Below are 15,657 nucleotides of genomic sequence, written 5' to 3'. Positions count from 1 at the left end.
TTACGAGTCATATCACTCAGCCAACCCAAAATATAGTGTGTTCTCCTTGCAGATGTTACCATATACCAATTTCATATATTTAGATATCGTAATTAGAGTATTCCATCAATAATTCTAAAAATCAACACACCACTTGGTGTAAGATTATTAATTTCACATACTACAATCATGTGATGTAAATAATTGATATTCTCGTTATGCAAATCTCTATTTATCTGTCCATTTCACTGATGTCATTTTCTTCGTACAAGTGTTTTTGCGGTATTAGTATTCAAATAAGTTTTCACTCAATTTATGTTTTGCCTCTATGTAAACCAATCATCTTGAGCTGTGAACTCTTCCGAATAAGACAAAGGTATACATTAAATTGTAGTTTCATATCTGATTTTATTGATAAGTAAATATTTACACTCAAAGGTCTTCAAAGTTTGAATTGTAACTTTCCCGCTTTCAAAATAACCCTACCCTCTTTCCTGACGTAAGCGTATCCTATTATAGGATTGCGGCGTATGAACTATTTGTCTTTTTGTGTCGTTTATGTTGCTGTTTTACATTTTAATGTGAAATTGATGAGCCGAAAGGTAAATTTGTGTTTTATGGACAGACAATCAAGTATCTGAATTGAGTTGAATCGAATAGACAACGTTCAAAATACGTCAACAAATTCCAGTATCCTTGACCATGTTTACTTGTGATAATTTCTGCAGGATTCAATAAGTATCATTTCCAAGGTCATCAAACTCGTTACATGCATTACACATAGTCCTACTAGTTCACTGTCAACGAAATATAGTTCCTGAATTGTCAGTCGCAATACTGACTCTGTGCATTTAAACTGTTTAACTTTAATTTAAAATTGTATTTTGCTTTTCTATCATCTGAAATCAAGATTGCTTTGTTTGTCTCGGAGGGGCTCTGCAAAGGCAAATCTTTCCAGTTTTTTTTTAAAAACAGCCTTGATAGTAAATCATACTTCTGATCATTAATACTTTCCAACCTTTTCCCCTTTTTCGCTCACATAATTTTCACAAATCATCCTTTCGACATAAAAGGAAGACAAGAAAAAACAAAGAAAAACATTCGTACTTCTTAGAAAATACGACATTTTCAAGTGTATTCCACTATGAACGCTTACAATAACGTTTCCTACATATTCATTTATCTCCCTGGAGAAAATGTAAGCCCAACCCACCTTTTGGTCCAGATAGGTATATAAAACTCGGTTCCTAGACAATATAGGCCGCTTTCGATAACGTGTACCTTAATGGCAGCAGGAAAGTACAGTACAAGCTCAAAGACATGGAAATATTGAGTCCCGGAAACGTTGGAGATTGTGATGGAGATTGCGATTTGTCAATAGTTTTTTTCCTTTTATCAAAACATTGCATTTTGCGAAAATCAGGAGATTTTTTCGGATCTCCTCTGAACTGAAAGGACCGTTTGCAAGTCAGCTTATTAATTCGATAATCAGAGACAAGGTCTCATACATCAGAGTTCATGCCAGATTCACAGAACGTGTGGTCTGTCTTTCCGGATACCACGGCATTGTCACCTTTTCCCTTTGCCCTTCTTCGTTTACTGTTGACACAAATGACAAAAAACGTATGCTATATATGTATTTAAATCGACACGTGCGACAAAATTGCACCACTGGAAAAGCTGGTCGAAACGTATGGCAATATCGTTATGGCTTATGTTTTCATGCCTATGTACAATTTATCAGTATTTTTGCTAAGAGTGTCAAACATGCTTCTACATTTACTTGCCGTAACATCTCGGAAATTCATTCCAGACAAGAACAATGATTATACCCTTTATACAAATGTGATTGATTTCACAGTGCTGTACAGAGTTTTACCTCCATGCCATAGACCGATACACTGTCGTCAGTACAAAGCAAAACAGCAGTGTCACCATTACAAAACTACAAACACGCCAACTCATAGACTGAACCAAATTACGGACAAAATTAAGTAAACGATATCAAAGCTAGCACACACTCACTTGTGTAGCATTTCAAATTCTTCAATCGTCGCTGGTACAGGACGGTTTTTCGTTTCCGGTACCAATAACACCAACGTTCCCGATGACGCCGTCATGGATCCCATGATGACGTACGGAAGAGGCTGCCATACGTCGGACAGCAATCGCATGAAGGGCATAATGATCGTGGATATACGGCTTGTCAGTATACAAAGGCTAAAACCACTATTCCTGAAACACAAGTAATAAGAGATAGACATTTTATCAGGTCTGAGCCAGATGCAGATGAAATCTGCGTATTACACTTATTTTTTTTACTTCTTCCTTTTGAATCTTGGCCACGAGAACTATTCGTATCACGTAAGCTTATGTTTGAAGCTGTGTTAGCCGTAACGTATGACAAATATCTTAATAGCCCCGGTTTGTGAAAAAAACAATGTCTTCGTCGTTCTGCTAACAGCATGTCGAAACGCTTGGTGCTAAACTCGTCGTTACAGCCTTCAAACGTGAAAATGTCCAATAATGTCAGCGTTTCAGAGACATATTAGGAACTGTAGAAATCAACACTTACAATTTACTCAGACTGTACAGGTATACGTACTTGAAAGTACCAATCCAAGAAAAGCATATACCCGGCTTATTTTATTTGAGAAAAGAATCGACATGCTGCGTCGTTGCCCACTTGTGTGTTTTGTTTCAGCACACAAGCAAAGACACTTACCCGACCACTGTGGGGTAGAGTTCGGCCACGTATACGAAACCAGACCAGAAGGCAGCCGCAGCCCCGACTTTAGCTATAAGTGCGAAGGCAATGCCGAGGTATTGAAAACCTGTGAAATACAAAATTCATTACAATTTTCAAATTGTCACTAGAAATTCTTACATATGTTAAACTGACATGTCGAGCATTTTCACCTGAGTTGATTACAGGGAGAGGCACTTCAATTGTCGATCGAAACTGGAAACTAGGTAGAAGCGAAAATACATTCAACTCTCGATGTAACTTGACCAACTTAAGGAGGAAGTTGAGTTTGTGCCATAAATTTTGCACTCTTTAGTTTTACTGCCATATCAGACAAAATCTAATCAATTGAAAAATAACTCGCTGATAGTGAGTTGAAAGCTTTTCCGCACGGTTAGGGATATTTCAGGATTTCGCACTGAGCGAAATTTGTCTATTGAAAGAATGTGTCAATTATGTCTTTTTCTGGGTGTGGTCATTTGCATTTTTTGTTAAAATTTATCATTGTATTCTTTATAAATTTAACTCTTTGTCACTGGCTGATCACATTCAAAGCCAAATTGAGCTGCACTCACCGTTCTTTGGAAACGGACTGAGGAAACAGAACACACCACCGATGAGACAAAACACTGCGATTGGCCTAGGGCGCCCCCAGCGGTTTATTGTGAACAACGAAAGGAATATAGCGATTACTTCTACAAACCCAGACAGGAAGAAATTGACATATCTGTTGCCGGCAAGTGACGTCGAAAACATCGATAATCCAAAATATGGCAAAACAACTGAAAACCTGAATGAAATATAAATACGTACAGCATGTTGCAATATTTTGCTTTCATGAACATTTATGTTACATACGATATTTTCTTCAATTGTTTAAGATGTTGGAGAATATGCAATCGATGATCATACAAATAGTTGTCATGATAACTATAAAAGAGTATACATGTTCATACTAGAATGTTACATCCATGACAAAAATACACAAAGCCGGCCCACATTTGTAAAAAGGCATATGCAAAACTGTGGCCTGAAAAAGAAGCGACGCAATGTCCAAAAAGTTCGAATGCCACCAGTCTTCGGGAGCAAATCTCTCGACATATGATGGCTTACGACATAAACGGATAGAAATGAATCTGTAAGTTGTGTGAATGAAACATACCAACGGCCTGGCTTTCAAGTTCAAGGGAAGAAGATGGCAATAGAATGATTGTAACTAATTATGCAGCATATATATGTTTCGTGTGCAGAGCGCGGGTTGAAGGGGATTTCCCGAACAGGTGTACTTAGACAGTCTGAGATTTAATTCAAAATTTGCTATCGATGTGCCTTAAAAGGGAAGTGGTCTCTCCGTCTACGGCTGTGCGTATGGACCCATAAGACGGGTATGTTGCCACGCACAACATATCTCAACATGATCCTTCTGCTTATCCAAAATTTTAAAGTGGCGGCTGTACCCTAACAGGTGACCGTGGCCGAAGCAGCTTTATGCAGACGAAGGGACGCATCCAAGAAAATTTGTTTGGCAAAAGTCGTAAGGTGACTTAAAAGCCTAAGAAGGTGGTGAACTATTAACGTATCAGGCATCAAATTCTAAATTTGCTTCACAGTTGTTCGACATTCATCGTCAATTTCTAGGCAGAGGCAGTTTTCAACGAGAAAGTCGCGCAGTCGCAGACTGGATGACCCCTGCTTTTAACATTTTCTTATATTGGTTCTTTCTCTCTTGTATTTATGTATTTGGGCATTTGGCGCATCTAGTTCCATATATTCATTTGAAAAACAATGGGACTTTCCGAGAGGGCCTTCCGTAGCTTTATGAAAGAGCGGGGCATCCTAGGATTATGTACATTTGTTAATGTGTCATAGTCTCGTTCCGTCTCTCCGGACAGTTTCCGGTTAGATGTACAGAAATCCAATGACTTTACAAAATGGCCAATATTCGAGAATAATTATTGCTGACATGCATGCCGTTATGAATTCAAATAGTCACGAAATAGTTGAATATCAATAACTCACCAGTTGCACAAAATGATTAGTGTGGTTTGTCGAAGTTTCGGCGTTTTGAACAGATCTGTGAAGTTGTAGGCTTTCGTTGTACTTGTAGTTGACTTCGAACTTGTCTCCTGCTTGTACGTTTTTACCTCATTTTGACCCTAAGTTGATAGATAAATAAAAATCCAACAAGTATTCAGTGTTGTTCAGAAATGACATTGACCGCGACTACTTTTTGGATGACGCATGCGTACTTATGTCATTTCTACGATTTCGTTAGAAAGTTCTGCAGATGTAGTAATATGCAGACAAGAATCCCTTGATTAGTAGTGATGCTCCTCTCTCTCTCTCTCTCTTCTCAAAATCGCTCTCTCTGATTTAATTTATAAAAAGCGCGCGAGATACTCGATAAATGAAAAGTCCAGCGTGGTGATGATTGGTCTATATACTCGAGGTCATATCTCGGAAATCGTCAAAAACACACAAGGTTACCAGATCGGAAAATCGGTCGCTTGAAGCAGGGCAGAAAGAGGACGTTAGGTAGGGAAAGCCCTCATGCGACTGATATTCTGGTTTCTATGAAAAATTAACACTAGTAGCGCAAAACATGGGATACGGATCTCGAACACAGCACCCTAATATAATCTTGCGAGATAAATACGCTTGCACTTAGCCCTCTCAGCCTGTAATATGTTAAAAAACTTATTTCATATCCGATGGTAAAAGATAAAAAAGGAAAAAAAACACAAATATTTTGCACTTATTTTCTTACGTGTGATGATAATCTAGTATACGTAAAATAGGAACTTGGAAGTGTCCTTTGATTGGTCCGCACCGCTTCTCTTATGATGATATCAGCCTCGTTCACGTGCCCGAGTGAAAGCAGCCATCTTGGTGATTCTGGAATAAGTCTTCGATATTAAAAAATACGAAAATATTGCAATTTCAATCTATATTTCACATAGTCACTTGTACTGGGCACGAGTTGTGTCCTCTTAAGAGCGCTTGTTAAACTGCATCTGATCAAAAACTTATGACGTCATCGGGGCACTTTTACTTTTATTCGTCACCTGAGTTTAGGCTTTACATTCTGATGTTTTTTGAAATCGTTGAGTCATTAAACTTCATCGCTAATCGTACGATTGAAAGTGTTCAATGAATTGAGAAATAAGTTTACATACATAAACAGTTGCATAACTTCTAACTTTAAAGGCATTGGGCGGAAGCAAGGTCACCCGGGGTCATGGGCTCACACAAATGGGGAGGTTCACAACCATACAATATAATACTCGCTACCTTAAGTACACTTTTGCCACCTAAGTGAGTCATGAAAGTCTCAGGCAGTCGACTATATTGTCAATATGGCCGATTTCTACTAGTATGGTAAAACATATAAGATTACAGAAGCACTTTTACGTTTGCTTCTGTAATCTTATATGTTTTACCATACCAGTAGAAATCGGCCATATTGACATAACTACAACGGCAGAAATTGATATTTACGATGAATGAATATAGTTAGTTTCACGATCAAATAGCAATTTCTGCCGTGGTAGTGAGACTATTGTTGCAGTGAGAAACCGACATTTTGCCCACAATATGACATTAAACTGGTCCAATAATCATTTCTATTCAAACTAATACATTACCAGGTCCATGGTACATTTGAGATTTACAAATTTAAGTAGGACCATCCTGAACCACTGATAGTTAGTGTTGGTACAAATCGTTTCAATATCATGTAGTTTACTCCCCACCCCCACAACGAAGACAAAAACTATTTAAGGTAGCGAGAGTACAGTCGGATTGTGGTATGAAGACAGCAGACGGCTAAGGTCCCCTCATAGAAGGAATCGGTCGACAAACTCGCACCTGAATAAGAAGACGAATAGAAGCGCCAACTGAGGTATTCCCACAACAATTTGTAGCAGCCTCCAGTGCCGCAGGAAATAAGCAAGGACAGCAAAGATCATGTGACCTGCTGGAAACATCAGCGCCAGCATATTTCCGATGATAGCTCGCTTTGAAGGTCCGGTCCATTCAATAACTGAGTGTTAATTGTAAGAGGGTGAAATTAATCCTCAAAATAGTACAATTTCTAAAAGATAGATTAATTCTCCGCTTTATCTATGGCTTGCTTGCATTGCACCTCATCTTTAACCTGTTATAATTAAATTAATTAACGCTAATTCTTCCATATACTTTAAACCTCAGCAAAACTTCATCACATGGTTAATAAGTTCCTGAACTAAGTTTGTTTATGCACAGTATATTACGTCCAATGAACGTCATTTGAATTTATACATTGCCTTTAATGAGCTCCAATTAAATTTGTAGACGTAATAATTATGACTTTTTGTCAACATGCATTGGCCTAAAATCGTCCAACATTTAAAGCTTGGACATCAAAGCCGCTCCTCCAATCTTCTCCAGGAAAAGTAAATGAATTGATATTAAGTATAATATTTTGCCTTTCCATATTAAGTTCTTTCACCGATCGCATTTTCCTGGTCGATTAATAATTCGTTCTTATTTAGCAACCGTCACATTTGAAACAATTAAAGCTAGGTCACGGACATAATTTGTCGAAGATATTATTAAAAATTACAAAAACGTATGAAAAGGTGACGCATTTGTACCGAATACTGGAATTAGTGGGAAACTACAATAAGTGGAAATAGCAAACAAAACATCATAGCAAAAATATACAGGCGTAGATTTGCTACAAAAAAGCGCTGTATTGTTACGTATCAATAAAAATACGGGCCTAGGTTATGTTCAGATTCTATACTCAACATACCGTATGTAAACGATGCCACCAGTACACCTGGGTATGTGCAGCCAACGATGAACTGACAGAAAATGAACATGGCGAGATGTGGCGATGCCGCAGACAGGAAGCAAAAGACGCTTTGTATAAGCAAAGCCGAGGAAATCGACCGCAATCTCCCATACCTAGAGAGTTACAGTAGATTGAATCATGTGGCGTTTGAGAACATTTTCTGTTATCTAAAGTTGAAAACTGCTGAGGTTTAAAGAAAATGTGAATAAAATCTCTCCAGAAAGGAACGTTTCTGATATAAATGTATATGAACAAAAAATCAACACGTGCAACCACCGTCAATATATATCATGTACAGTGTTACCACTGATTCAAATGAACATAAACTATTATAGGAACTATCACCGATGAATAGGGTTTCCTATGTACGACGATCAGGAATGAATAGGAGTAACTATTTATTTAACCTGCGTCTATGAATGAACAGTGGTGTAATTAGTATAAATAAAGTCGGCGTAGTATTTAGCATACGCAACTACGATACATGACGAGAATATTTTCATCTATGAGCATAGGCGATCATATTAATCTATCATAACTGAACAGACGGCCTCCAAAGAGACTTTTAGGCCTAAAGAGGCAGTCATGTGCGATTATTATAATGGATTGTGGGTCACCACGTGAAACTGTCATCAATAAAAATAGACAACGTACAACAATCATAGGGCTGCGAAACTATAAATACAAGGCTCAGGAGGTCGATTTGTTGCCAATCGATAAATATCAGGCAATTTCCTAGAAAGGCCACGCTCCTAACAATGGTGGATCGTAGTCACCTATCCGAAATTGTTCCGAAGATGCCCGATCCGACTGTCATTCCAGCGTAGACTGCAGACTGGGCGAGTTCCCTCAACCATTTTCTGTCACATACTAGGTTCCACTGCAAAGAAAACAGTATCATGGAGTATGTACTGTATACTTGCGTATGATGCGGTCTATTTATTAATCCCTTTGATGACGCTGGTTTGTCTGCAGATCAGATAAACTGCAGAGCAGTCCCTTTGGAATGAATGACAAGCTAACAAAATTTAAGACTGCGATGCCATTGACTTTTCAGTTGGTAACTAGCTGACATATAGTTCAAGACGTCTTTCAGTATGCTCTGGTCTTGATATTGTCACTGTCACTGGTAACTTTAATTTACTTTGGTGCAGCCATTTTTGAGAATGATCTTTCTGGTCAATCCCGACAGCTGTTTTGAGATATTGATTTCACACAGAAAGACAAACAGTGAGACAGACATCGGTATGACAGTAGCCCAAGTGTAACACGTTAACTGACGTATCACCGCTGCATTGTTTATCTTTCGAAAGTAGACATGTTTCATTGTCAAAAGCATAGCACGTTAAGGGCCTTGAATCGATCATTGACATGCGGGGTGAATCATTTGATTGTGGGAGAGGGCTGGAGGATTTCCGAAATGAAAATCGTTGCTGGCCATTTATTAGGAAAAAAAATTCTGCCTAGTAAGCATAGGAAAAATTGCTTCAAGGCTGTAGAAAACTGTTTCAATGTACCCTGAGACAGTAGACTGTGTCTTCAGTAGTCTCCAAAGCTGCCGCCTACGGCGGCTATTTATGGCCAAGCTTTCATAGATTGGATGATAATTAATCTGCTTATTAATCTGCTGCATACAGCCACAAACTAAACACCAGTCCTGGTATTGCCAAATTTAGCGTCGCTTTACCATAGTATGCAATGGTGGACTTAAGGAAAATACAAGAGAAGGCAATGGCTTGCAGCATTGTAAAGACCAGTCATCCCCTCATGCATATTTTGAAAGCAATGTGCTGTACATCAAGCAGGGATATTGACTTAACTAAATGTATCTCTGCATTCATCTCTGAAGGTTGTGTAGCTTTGAAATAAAGTCAGTGATGTGCATATGCAAAGATATACACATTTTAACATAATTACAATGTTAAACGCAAGAACCTGTAACATATGCTATTTTTTTCAGAATTTTGTTCGGTTTGACTACAGTTTGTTGTTTTGCTCTCAATGGTGATATACCAAGAATTTTAGCCATTATATATATACAATGCATTGTTATTCAGCACAATTAAATGTTAGTCCAAACTAAGAGCCATGTGCACACAATATTAATGCATTTTACATGCATACTTGTTGTGTTCACGAGCTGAATACTTGTCATTTCAATAAACTCTGGAGAGGAGAACAAGAAATATTACCTGATAAGTTGAAGACTTAAAAATTGAAAAAATCAACGATAGTGACAACTACAGTCACTATAAGGACACTGTATTTTGCAGCCAACTTGTTTGAATGTTTGTGGTTTTGTTAAAAATTACTTTTAATCTAGCTACTGGACAAAAAATGATTTCAAGGTAACTTTCGTAAAAAAAATTGCTGCCAGGATGGGTGATAAAATAGTTGTTACAGTCACATCCATTTCCTCCAGCTAGCTCCGAAATCAAATCGTCCACCACTACGTAAAAATATTATTTTTACGCATGTTCAAGCATGATCCTAAAATGTGAATGCAAGTGCCACAACCAACAACAGCAAACATTTCGCAACAATGCCTATTGCACACTTTAGAACTATTTTTGCGCATTTTTAAAAATGATGAATTTTCCCAATTCTGCTTCTTAGCAGAGAGTAAAAAAACAGGACAAGTCTCCATAGACCCATATAATCTACCAGAGACATGTTACAATAAACGCAATTTTTAAAATTTCAGTCTATAGTTCAGACCGAAACGAAGCAATGCGTAGTAGTGTATCACAAACATTACCTCAGTGACTGTGGTGGATTGATGATGCGATGGGTCGTAACCCCATTTTGCGCATATTTGCCCTTCAATGTCCGTGCTATAGGACGAGGTGCTGTTATCTGCCTGTCCGAATAAGTGGTCAGTACTCGAGTATATCGTAGACCAGTTTCCGGTGATTGTGTTCTCAAGAATACCACACCCGCCTTTCTTTTCTGCGATCCGAGTTGCTCTGAAGGACGTCGCCTTCGTGGACGACCCGTTTTGAATCTCAGCCAGGCACACGAAGTCGACATCGTCGCTTATGAAGACTTGCGCAAATACTATGAACGGGACTGTCACCAAAAAAGCCGCATTAAACACGAACAGTTTCCTCTGATACGGTCCGAAGTCTCCAAAAGAGGCTAGAATTGTATCGAAATCCATCCCCTGTCTCTCTTGGCACCCGTGACTAAACAAAGTACCGCACAGACAGTCGCTTTCTATCCTGCCCCAAAACAAATACCGATAATGAACAACGTAACGTTATGTAACATAATCTGAGACAGACGCCAATGTGCACAAGTATACGCTTCTGGTTTTGTTGGCATGCAATGTCAATACTCTTTCATCGATGACTTCTTCGCTCCAATAGTGCTATCAACAGTCGCTTCATTGTAGTCGGGTACACGGCGAAAATCTCTCTACTTTTAGGTATAAAGAGAAGGGGCCCCCTATCTATGCTAACAGGGGCCTTCGCCATGCATCGTATTTAAAGCGACGGTGTGCACAAGGCCGAAGGTAAGAAAATTAATTACACACTCATGCTTATTTCAAAGATATAGAAAATGTCTTTATAGACAAATGCTCGTTATATATATATATATATATATATATATATATATATATATATATATATATATATATATATAGTGTGTGTGTGTGTGTGTGTGTGTGTGTGTGTGTGTACATGTTTTCCATCTGTTCTAACTCTAAAGTATGCGTGAATGTGTAAATTATTTTTTTTTACATTCGCCCCCCAGTATGTGTGGCGCTACCGCACAATTTGACGGCTACAGTGTTGACACTCTCCTTCATCCTAGATAGGGTACCGTTCAGTTTTTACGGCCGGGGGGGGGGGCGGCAAAATCCAGGGGGGTCATCATAATTTTCGAATCCGCAAAGGGGGGGTCATCGCTTTTTCACTGGTAGGAAAGGGGGGGTCACCACATTTTCAAAAACATAATACCAACAATAAAGTTCACTTTATGCCATGGCCATGATCAACCCTCTTTACCGGCGGGCCGCCTTCGGCGGCCCACTACAATAAATATACCGGTACATTATGTATTACCCATGACCCTCTTAACGGGCAGACGCCTTTGGCGGCCCACTCCAATTAGGTTTACTTCATGCAATGGCCATGATTGACCCTCTTTACCGGTGGGCCGCCTGCGGCGGCCCACTACAATAAATTGACTTTATGTAATACCCCACGGCAATCTTACCGTAAAATTCCCAATTGAAGCCGCGGCTTGTATTAGAAACATTTTTGAGGGACCCCTGGGATCACGCACTGAATAATGGTAATGGCCGCGCACCTTCAGCAGCCCTGTCCAGAAAATCTACTTTACGCAATAGCCATGATCGACCCTCTTTACCGGCGTGCCACCTTTGGTGGCCCACTAGAATAAAGTTGACTTTACGTAATAGTCCATGACCCTCTTAACCGGAGGGCTGCCTTTGGCGAACCACTCCAATAAAGTTTACTTTATACAATGTCCATGGACATGAGTTGTCTATGGAAATGAAGTTAAAAATTGACTTACAGTCGTCCTAATTAACAGACGTTTCAATGAAAGTGGCTGAGAAGTTTGTGCACTGGCATCGAATAAAGAGTGCCGCGTACCGGAGTTCAAATCCAAACCATGCGGGTAAATTTGACATATGGGTTTTGGTTATTTTTCAGGGGGGGGGGGGTCATCAATTTTTTTCGTCTGACAAAGGGGGGGTCATCTTTTTTTCACAAAAAATGCAGGGGGGGTCTATATTTTTTTGAACACTGGCGACAAGATTTTGCCGCCCCCCCAGGCCGTAAAAACTGAACGCTCCCTAGAGTCAAACTGGATATTTTTTGATAACAATACTAGTATCCCAACACATGCGCTCAAATCTACGTGGGATGTCTTGTTGTGTTGTTGGACCCTTTTCTCGTAGCAAAACGTCATGAGATACAATACGGATATTACCTTTTACATATCTATTTTAAATCTTTGCAAACCTAAATATAACCCTTTATTGTTATGCTGCTTGAAATGTCAACGGCCCATTATCGTTTTCTACCCGGTACCTCTGTGCTGGCGAGTAGGGTCAGATATGAGCCGCCTTAGTGTACCAAGATCTTGTGTTTAATAAAAAGCAGCCTAGTGAAGACATCCTCTGAGGGGAAAGTGGTGTTCCTGTCGATAATCCAGAAAAAATGCGATAAATAACAGAATAATGTGGTCGTAGATGGTACATTGCTCTGCAAACCGTACTTCGTTCTTCAAAGCTAATTGTTCTGAGGTTGCCATGTCCCATGCTCCTACATACACACAGTCGTTTGTAGATTTGTACACGGCGAGGGCCCTGCAATAAAAATTGCTATACTGTTAAAGGGATCTTCACCGTTAACCTATATCCACAAGAGACTGTGCTTAGGGAGCATTCGTTTTTTACGGGGGGGGGGTCGATGGAAATCAGGGGGTGGTTGACTTTTACAAAATCGCTTGAAGGGGGGGGGGTCAAATTTTACAAAGGTTTTTATTGAGTTATGGAAAAAATGACTTTGGAATTTCACCGAAATGTTGCTTGTGTAACTGATGTTTCGAGACGGCCAACCGACCGAAGCTCAGCCAAATTTATTTCTCTAGCAGGGCCAACAAGTCCGATACTGGCGTTAACCTCTCTAGAGCAGCAACAGAGCATGTAGCCCTGAGTACAGGTCTGTGTGTTCCTGGCGTTATACGGCCTCCACCACAGCCCTACAACGGTCTGTGGAGATAACTGGGGTCTCTGCAGCGAGATTCAAAATGGGGATCTCCATGGGTAAACAACTTGTCGAGTACGTTATGTTTTCAGAAAATGAGTGGTTGGGACGTTAGGAGAAGTTAATCGCATCTTTTCTGGGATTGGTTAGGAGGTAAAGGTAGGCAGGGAAAGGATTTTGCCCCAATAGAGCAGAATTTCGGCCAAAAAGACTGTTTCTTCATTGCAGTCCAGATCCAGGCCGCAGAGACCTCAGTTCTCTTCATAGACCGTTGCAGGGCTGTGGTAGAGGCCATATAATGCTGGGAACAGACCTGTACACAGGGCTACAGAGCATGGGGCATGAAATGAGGAACTAACATACAGTCATATAATGTAACAAACAATATGTTATTATATTGTGTCAAATATCGGGGTCTACATATAAAATAGTAAAACCGTACTTCAAACTATAAATATTACTCCATGGTAACAATAGCCGTACTGATCGACCTCCCGACGGCAGGAGTCGAACACACTTTCAGAACAAAAACTCTGTTCAAACCCTTTCTAAATGCTTAACAATTTCTATGGAAAACTTAACGTTACCGCAGAGGTACCTCAGACTTGACCACGCGGCTCGGAAACACAAATAGTTCACACGCAACATGTTCGATGATGAGCACAATTGTAAGTCCGGTGTAATTTCCGCACATGAAAGTCGGCGACAACACACGCAATTCACTGCTAAGCAGCGTCCAGTTCAGCTACCATGGGCGCAGCCATCTTAGATCTTTGTTTACTTCCGGTCGGCTCTTCGGGCCCGGGGACATGCCGAACTAATCTGAAGTCTTCCTCTGCTAACTCCGCGCATCGACAAAAGTTCAGTGGAACTCATAAACTGAATAAAGTTCGCAGTTAACACACAATTTGCTGCAGAAAGATCAGCTTTCAACTTGTGGTGATACTATCATCTCAGCGTGCAGTGCGTATATTGCAAATATACGGCACGGCTTTCACTTGTGTGAGCAATGTTCGTTCGATCGACTAAAGTAGAGGATGGCGTAGGGTTTAAATAAACAGTCCGATCCGCATAAAGTTCGATCTCTGCCACTCACCGGTTTCTTTACATATCTGCTGACTTGAGTAAAACTCAAAATAGAGAAATATCTGACTTAAAAAGCACACGCTGACACTCAAACCTTCCAGTGCAGCATGCAACGTAAAACACTCTCTGGAAAGTTCCCGTCTTGGACTCCCTAGGTATACAGTGATAACACACAAGAACTCCCAGGCAAAATAGAAAATACACAGGTCCTCCATACATTATCTATGAGAAGCTATGAATAATTCTTTTAAACACAAAACTAGCTAAATCTGTGTATTTACAGACTCTAGATTATTGATATTAAAGCCCATGTAGCTGTATCTCTTGACATTTGTCGACCTGAAAAAGGCTTTCTTTTTTCTATGACTTTCTGTAATTCTACAGATTTAAAGGATGTAGTCTGTTACCATTGAAAAATTGGACAATAAATCTAAATTTTAACCGTTATTTTGATTTCCCGCCATTTTAAAAAAATTGGGAATATTACAAAGAAAACATAGCATATGGTGTCCCAGTGGAAAACATTCAGCAGTATGCATGATATTGGACTACTCTGTTGTTTCTATGAAGATTCCAATACATATATGCACTGCGTACTGTGTTTTTGCTTTATTTGCATGAGGGCGCCATTTTATGTTTGGGCGGCAAACATTTATTATTTATCTTGCTCAAAATTGCACATGTAGTCCAAAGGGACAGTTCATTCAACCTGTATAAACACCCCTCAATGAGTACATTCCTATGAATGTGTTTTAGGTTGGAAATAAAATCACAAAAATAATGCGAAAAAGATACAGCTATCGGGCCTTTAATGTACTTGATCAGACTAGGGTAGTTACCAGTGCATGTGTGAGCAAGAAATTTGATTTTGGAATTTCACCGAATTGTTAATTCACTATCTTGTCAGAGGAAACTATGAATAATTTTTTTTCCAATACAAAACTAGTTTAATCTGTGTATTTTGTGTACGCTTGATTATTGATATTAATGTACTTGATTAGACTAGGGTGGTTACAAGTGGATGTTTGTGCAAGAAATTTGATTTTGGAATGTCACCGAAATGTTGATTCACTATCTTGTCTATGAGGAAACTATGAAAAATTTTTTTCCAATATAAAACTAGGTAAATCTGTGTATTTATGTACTCTTGATAATTGATATTAGTGTACTTGATTAGACTAGAGCGATTACAAATTCATGCGTGTGCAAAAAATTTGATTTTGGACTTTTCACCAAAAATGTTGATTCTCTAGTATGTGAGGAAACTT

General features: G+C 39.3%; 1 protein-coding gene across 1 annotated transcript; it reads right to left on the bottom strand.

The window, feature by feature from the left end:
• Positions 1-359: 359 nt before the first annotated feature.
• Positions 360-10,987, bottom strand: LOC139136822 (organic cation transporter protein-like). Its single transcript, XM_070704658.1, has 10 exons — positions 10,321-10,987; positions 8,339-8,442; positions 7,521-7,675; positions 6,593-6,767; positions 5,493-5,631; positions 4,745-4,881; positions 3,301-3,515; positions 2,705-2,813; positions 2,005-2,214; positions 360-1,578 (listed from the first exon to the last, which is right to left on the bottom strand). Exons 1-10 carry the CDS (start codon positions 10,720-10,722, stop codon positions 1,482-1,484), a joined length of 1,743 nt encoding a protein of 580 aa, XP_070560759.1. The 5' UTR covers positions 10,723-10,987; the 3' UTR covers positions 360-1,481.
• Positions 10,988-15,657: the final 4,670 nt, after the last annotated feature.

The sequence above is a fragment of the Ptychodera flava genome, chromosome 7 (assembly GCF_041260155.1).
Source record: "Ptychodera flava strain L36383 chromosome 7, AS_Pfla_20210202, whole genome shotgun sequence".
Classification (NCBI taxonomy): Eukaryota; Metazoa; Hemichordata; class Enteropneusta; family Ptychoderidae; genus Ptychodera; species Ptychodera flava.
The sequence above is the reverse complement of the archived record's forward strand: the minus strand, read 5'-3'. Positions and strand labels throughout refer to the sequence as shown.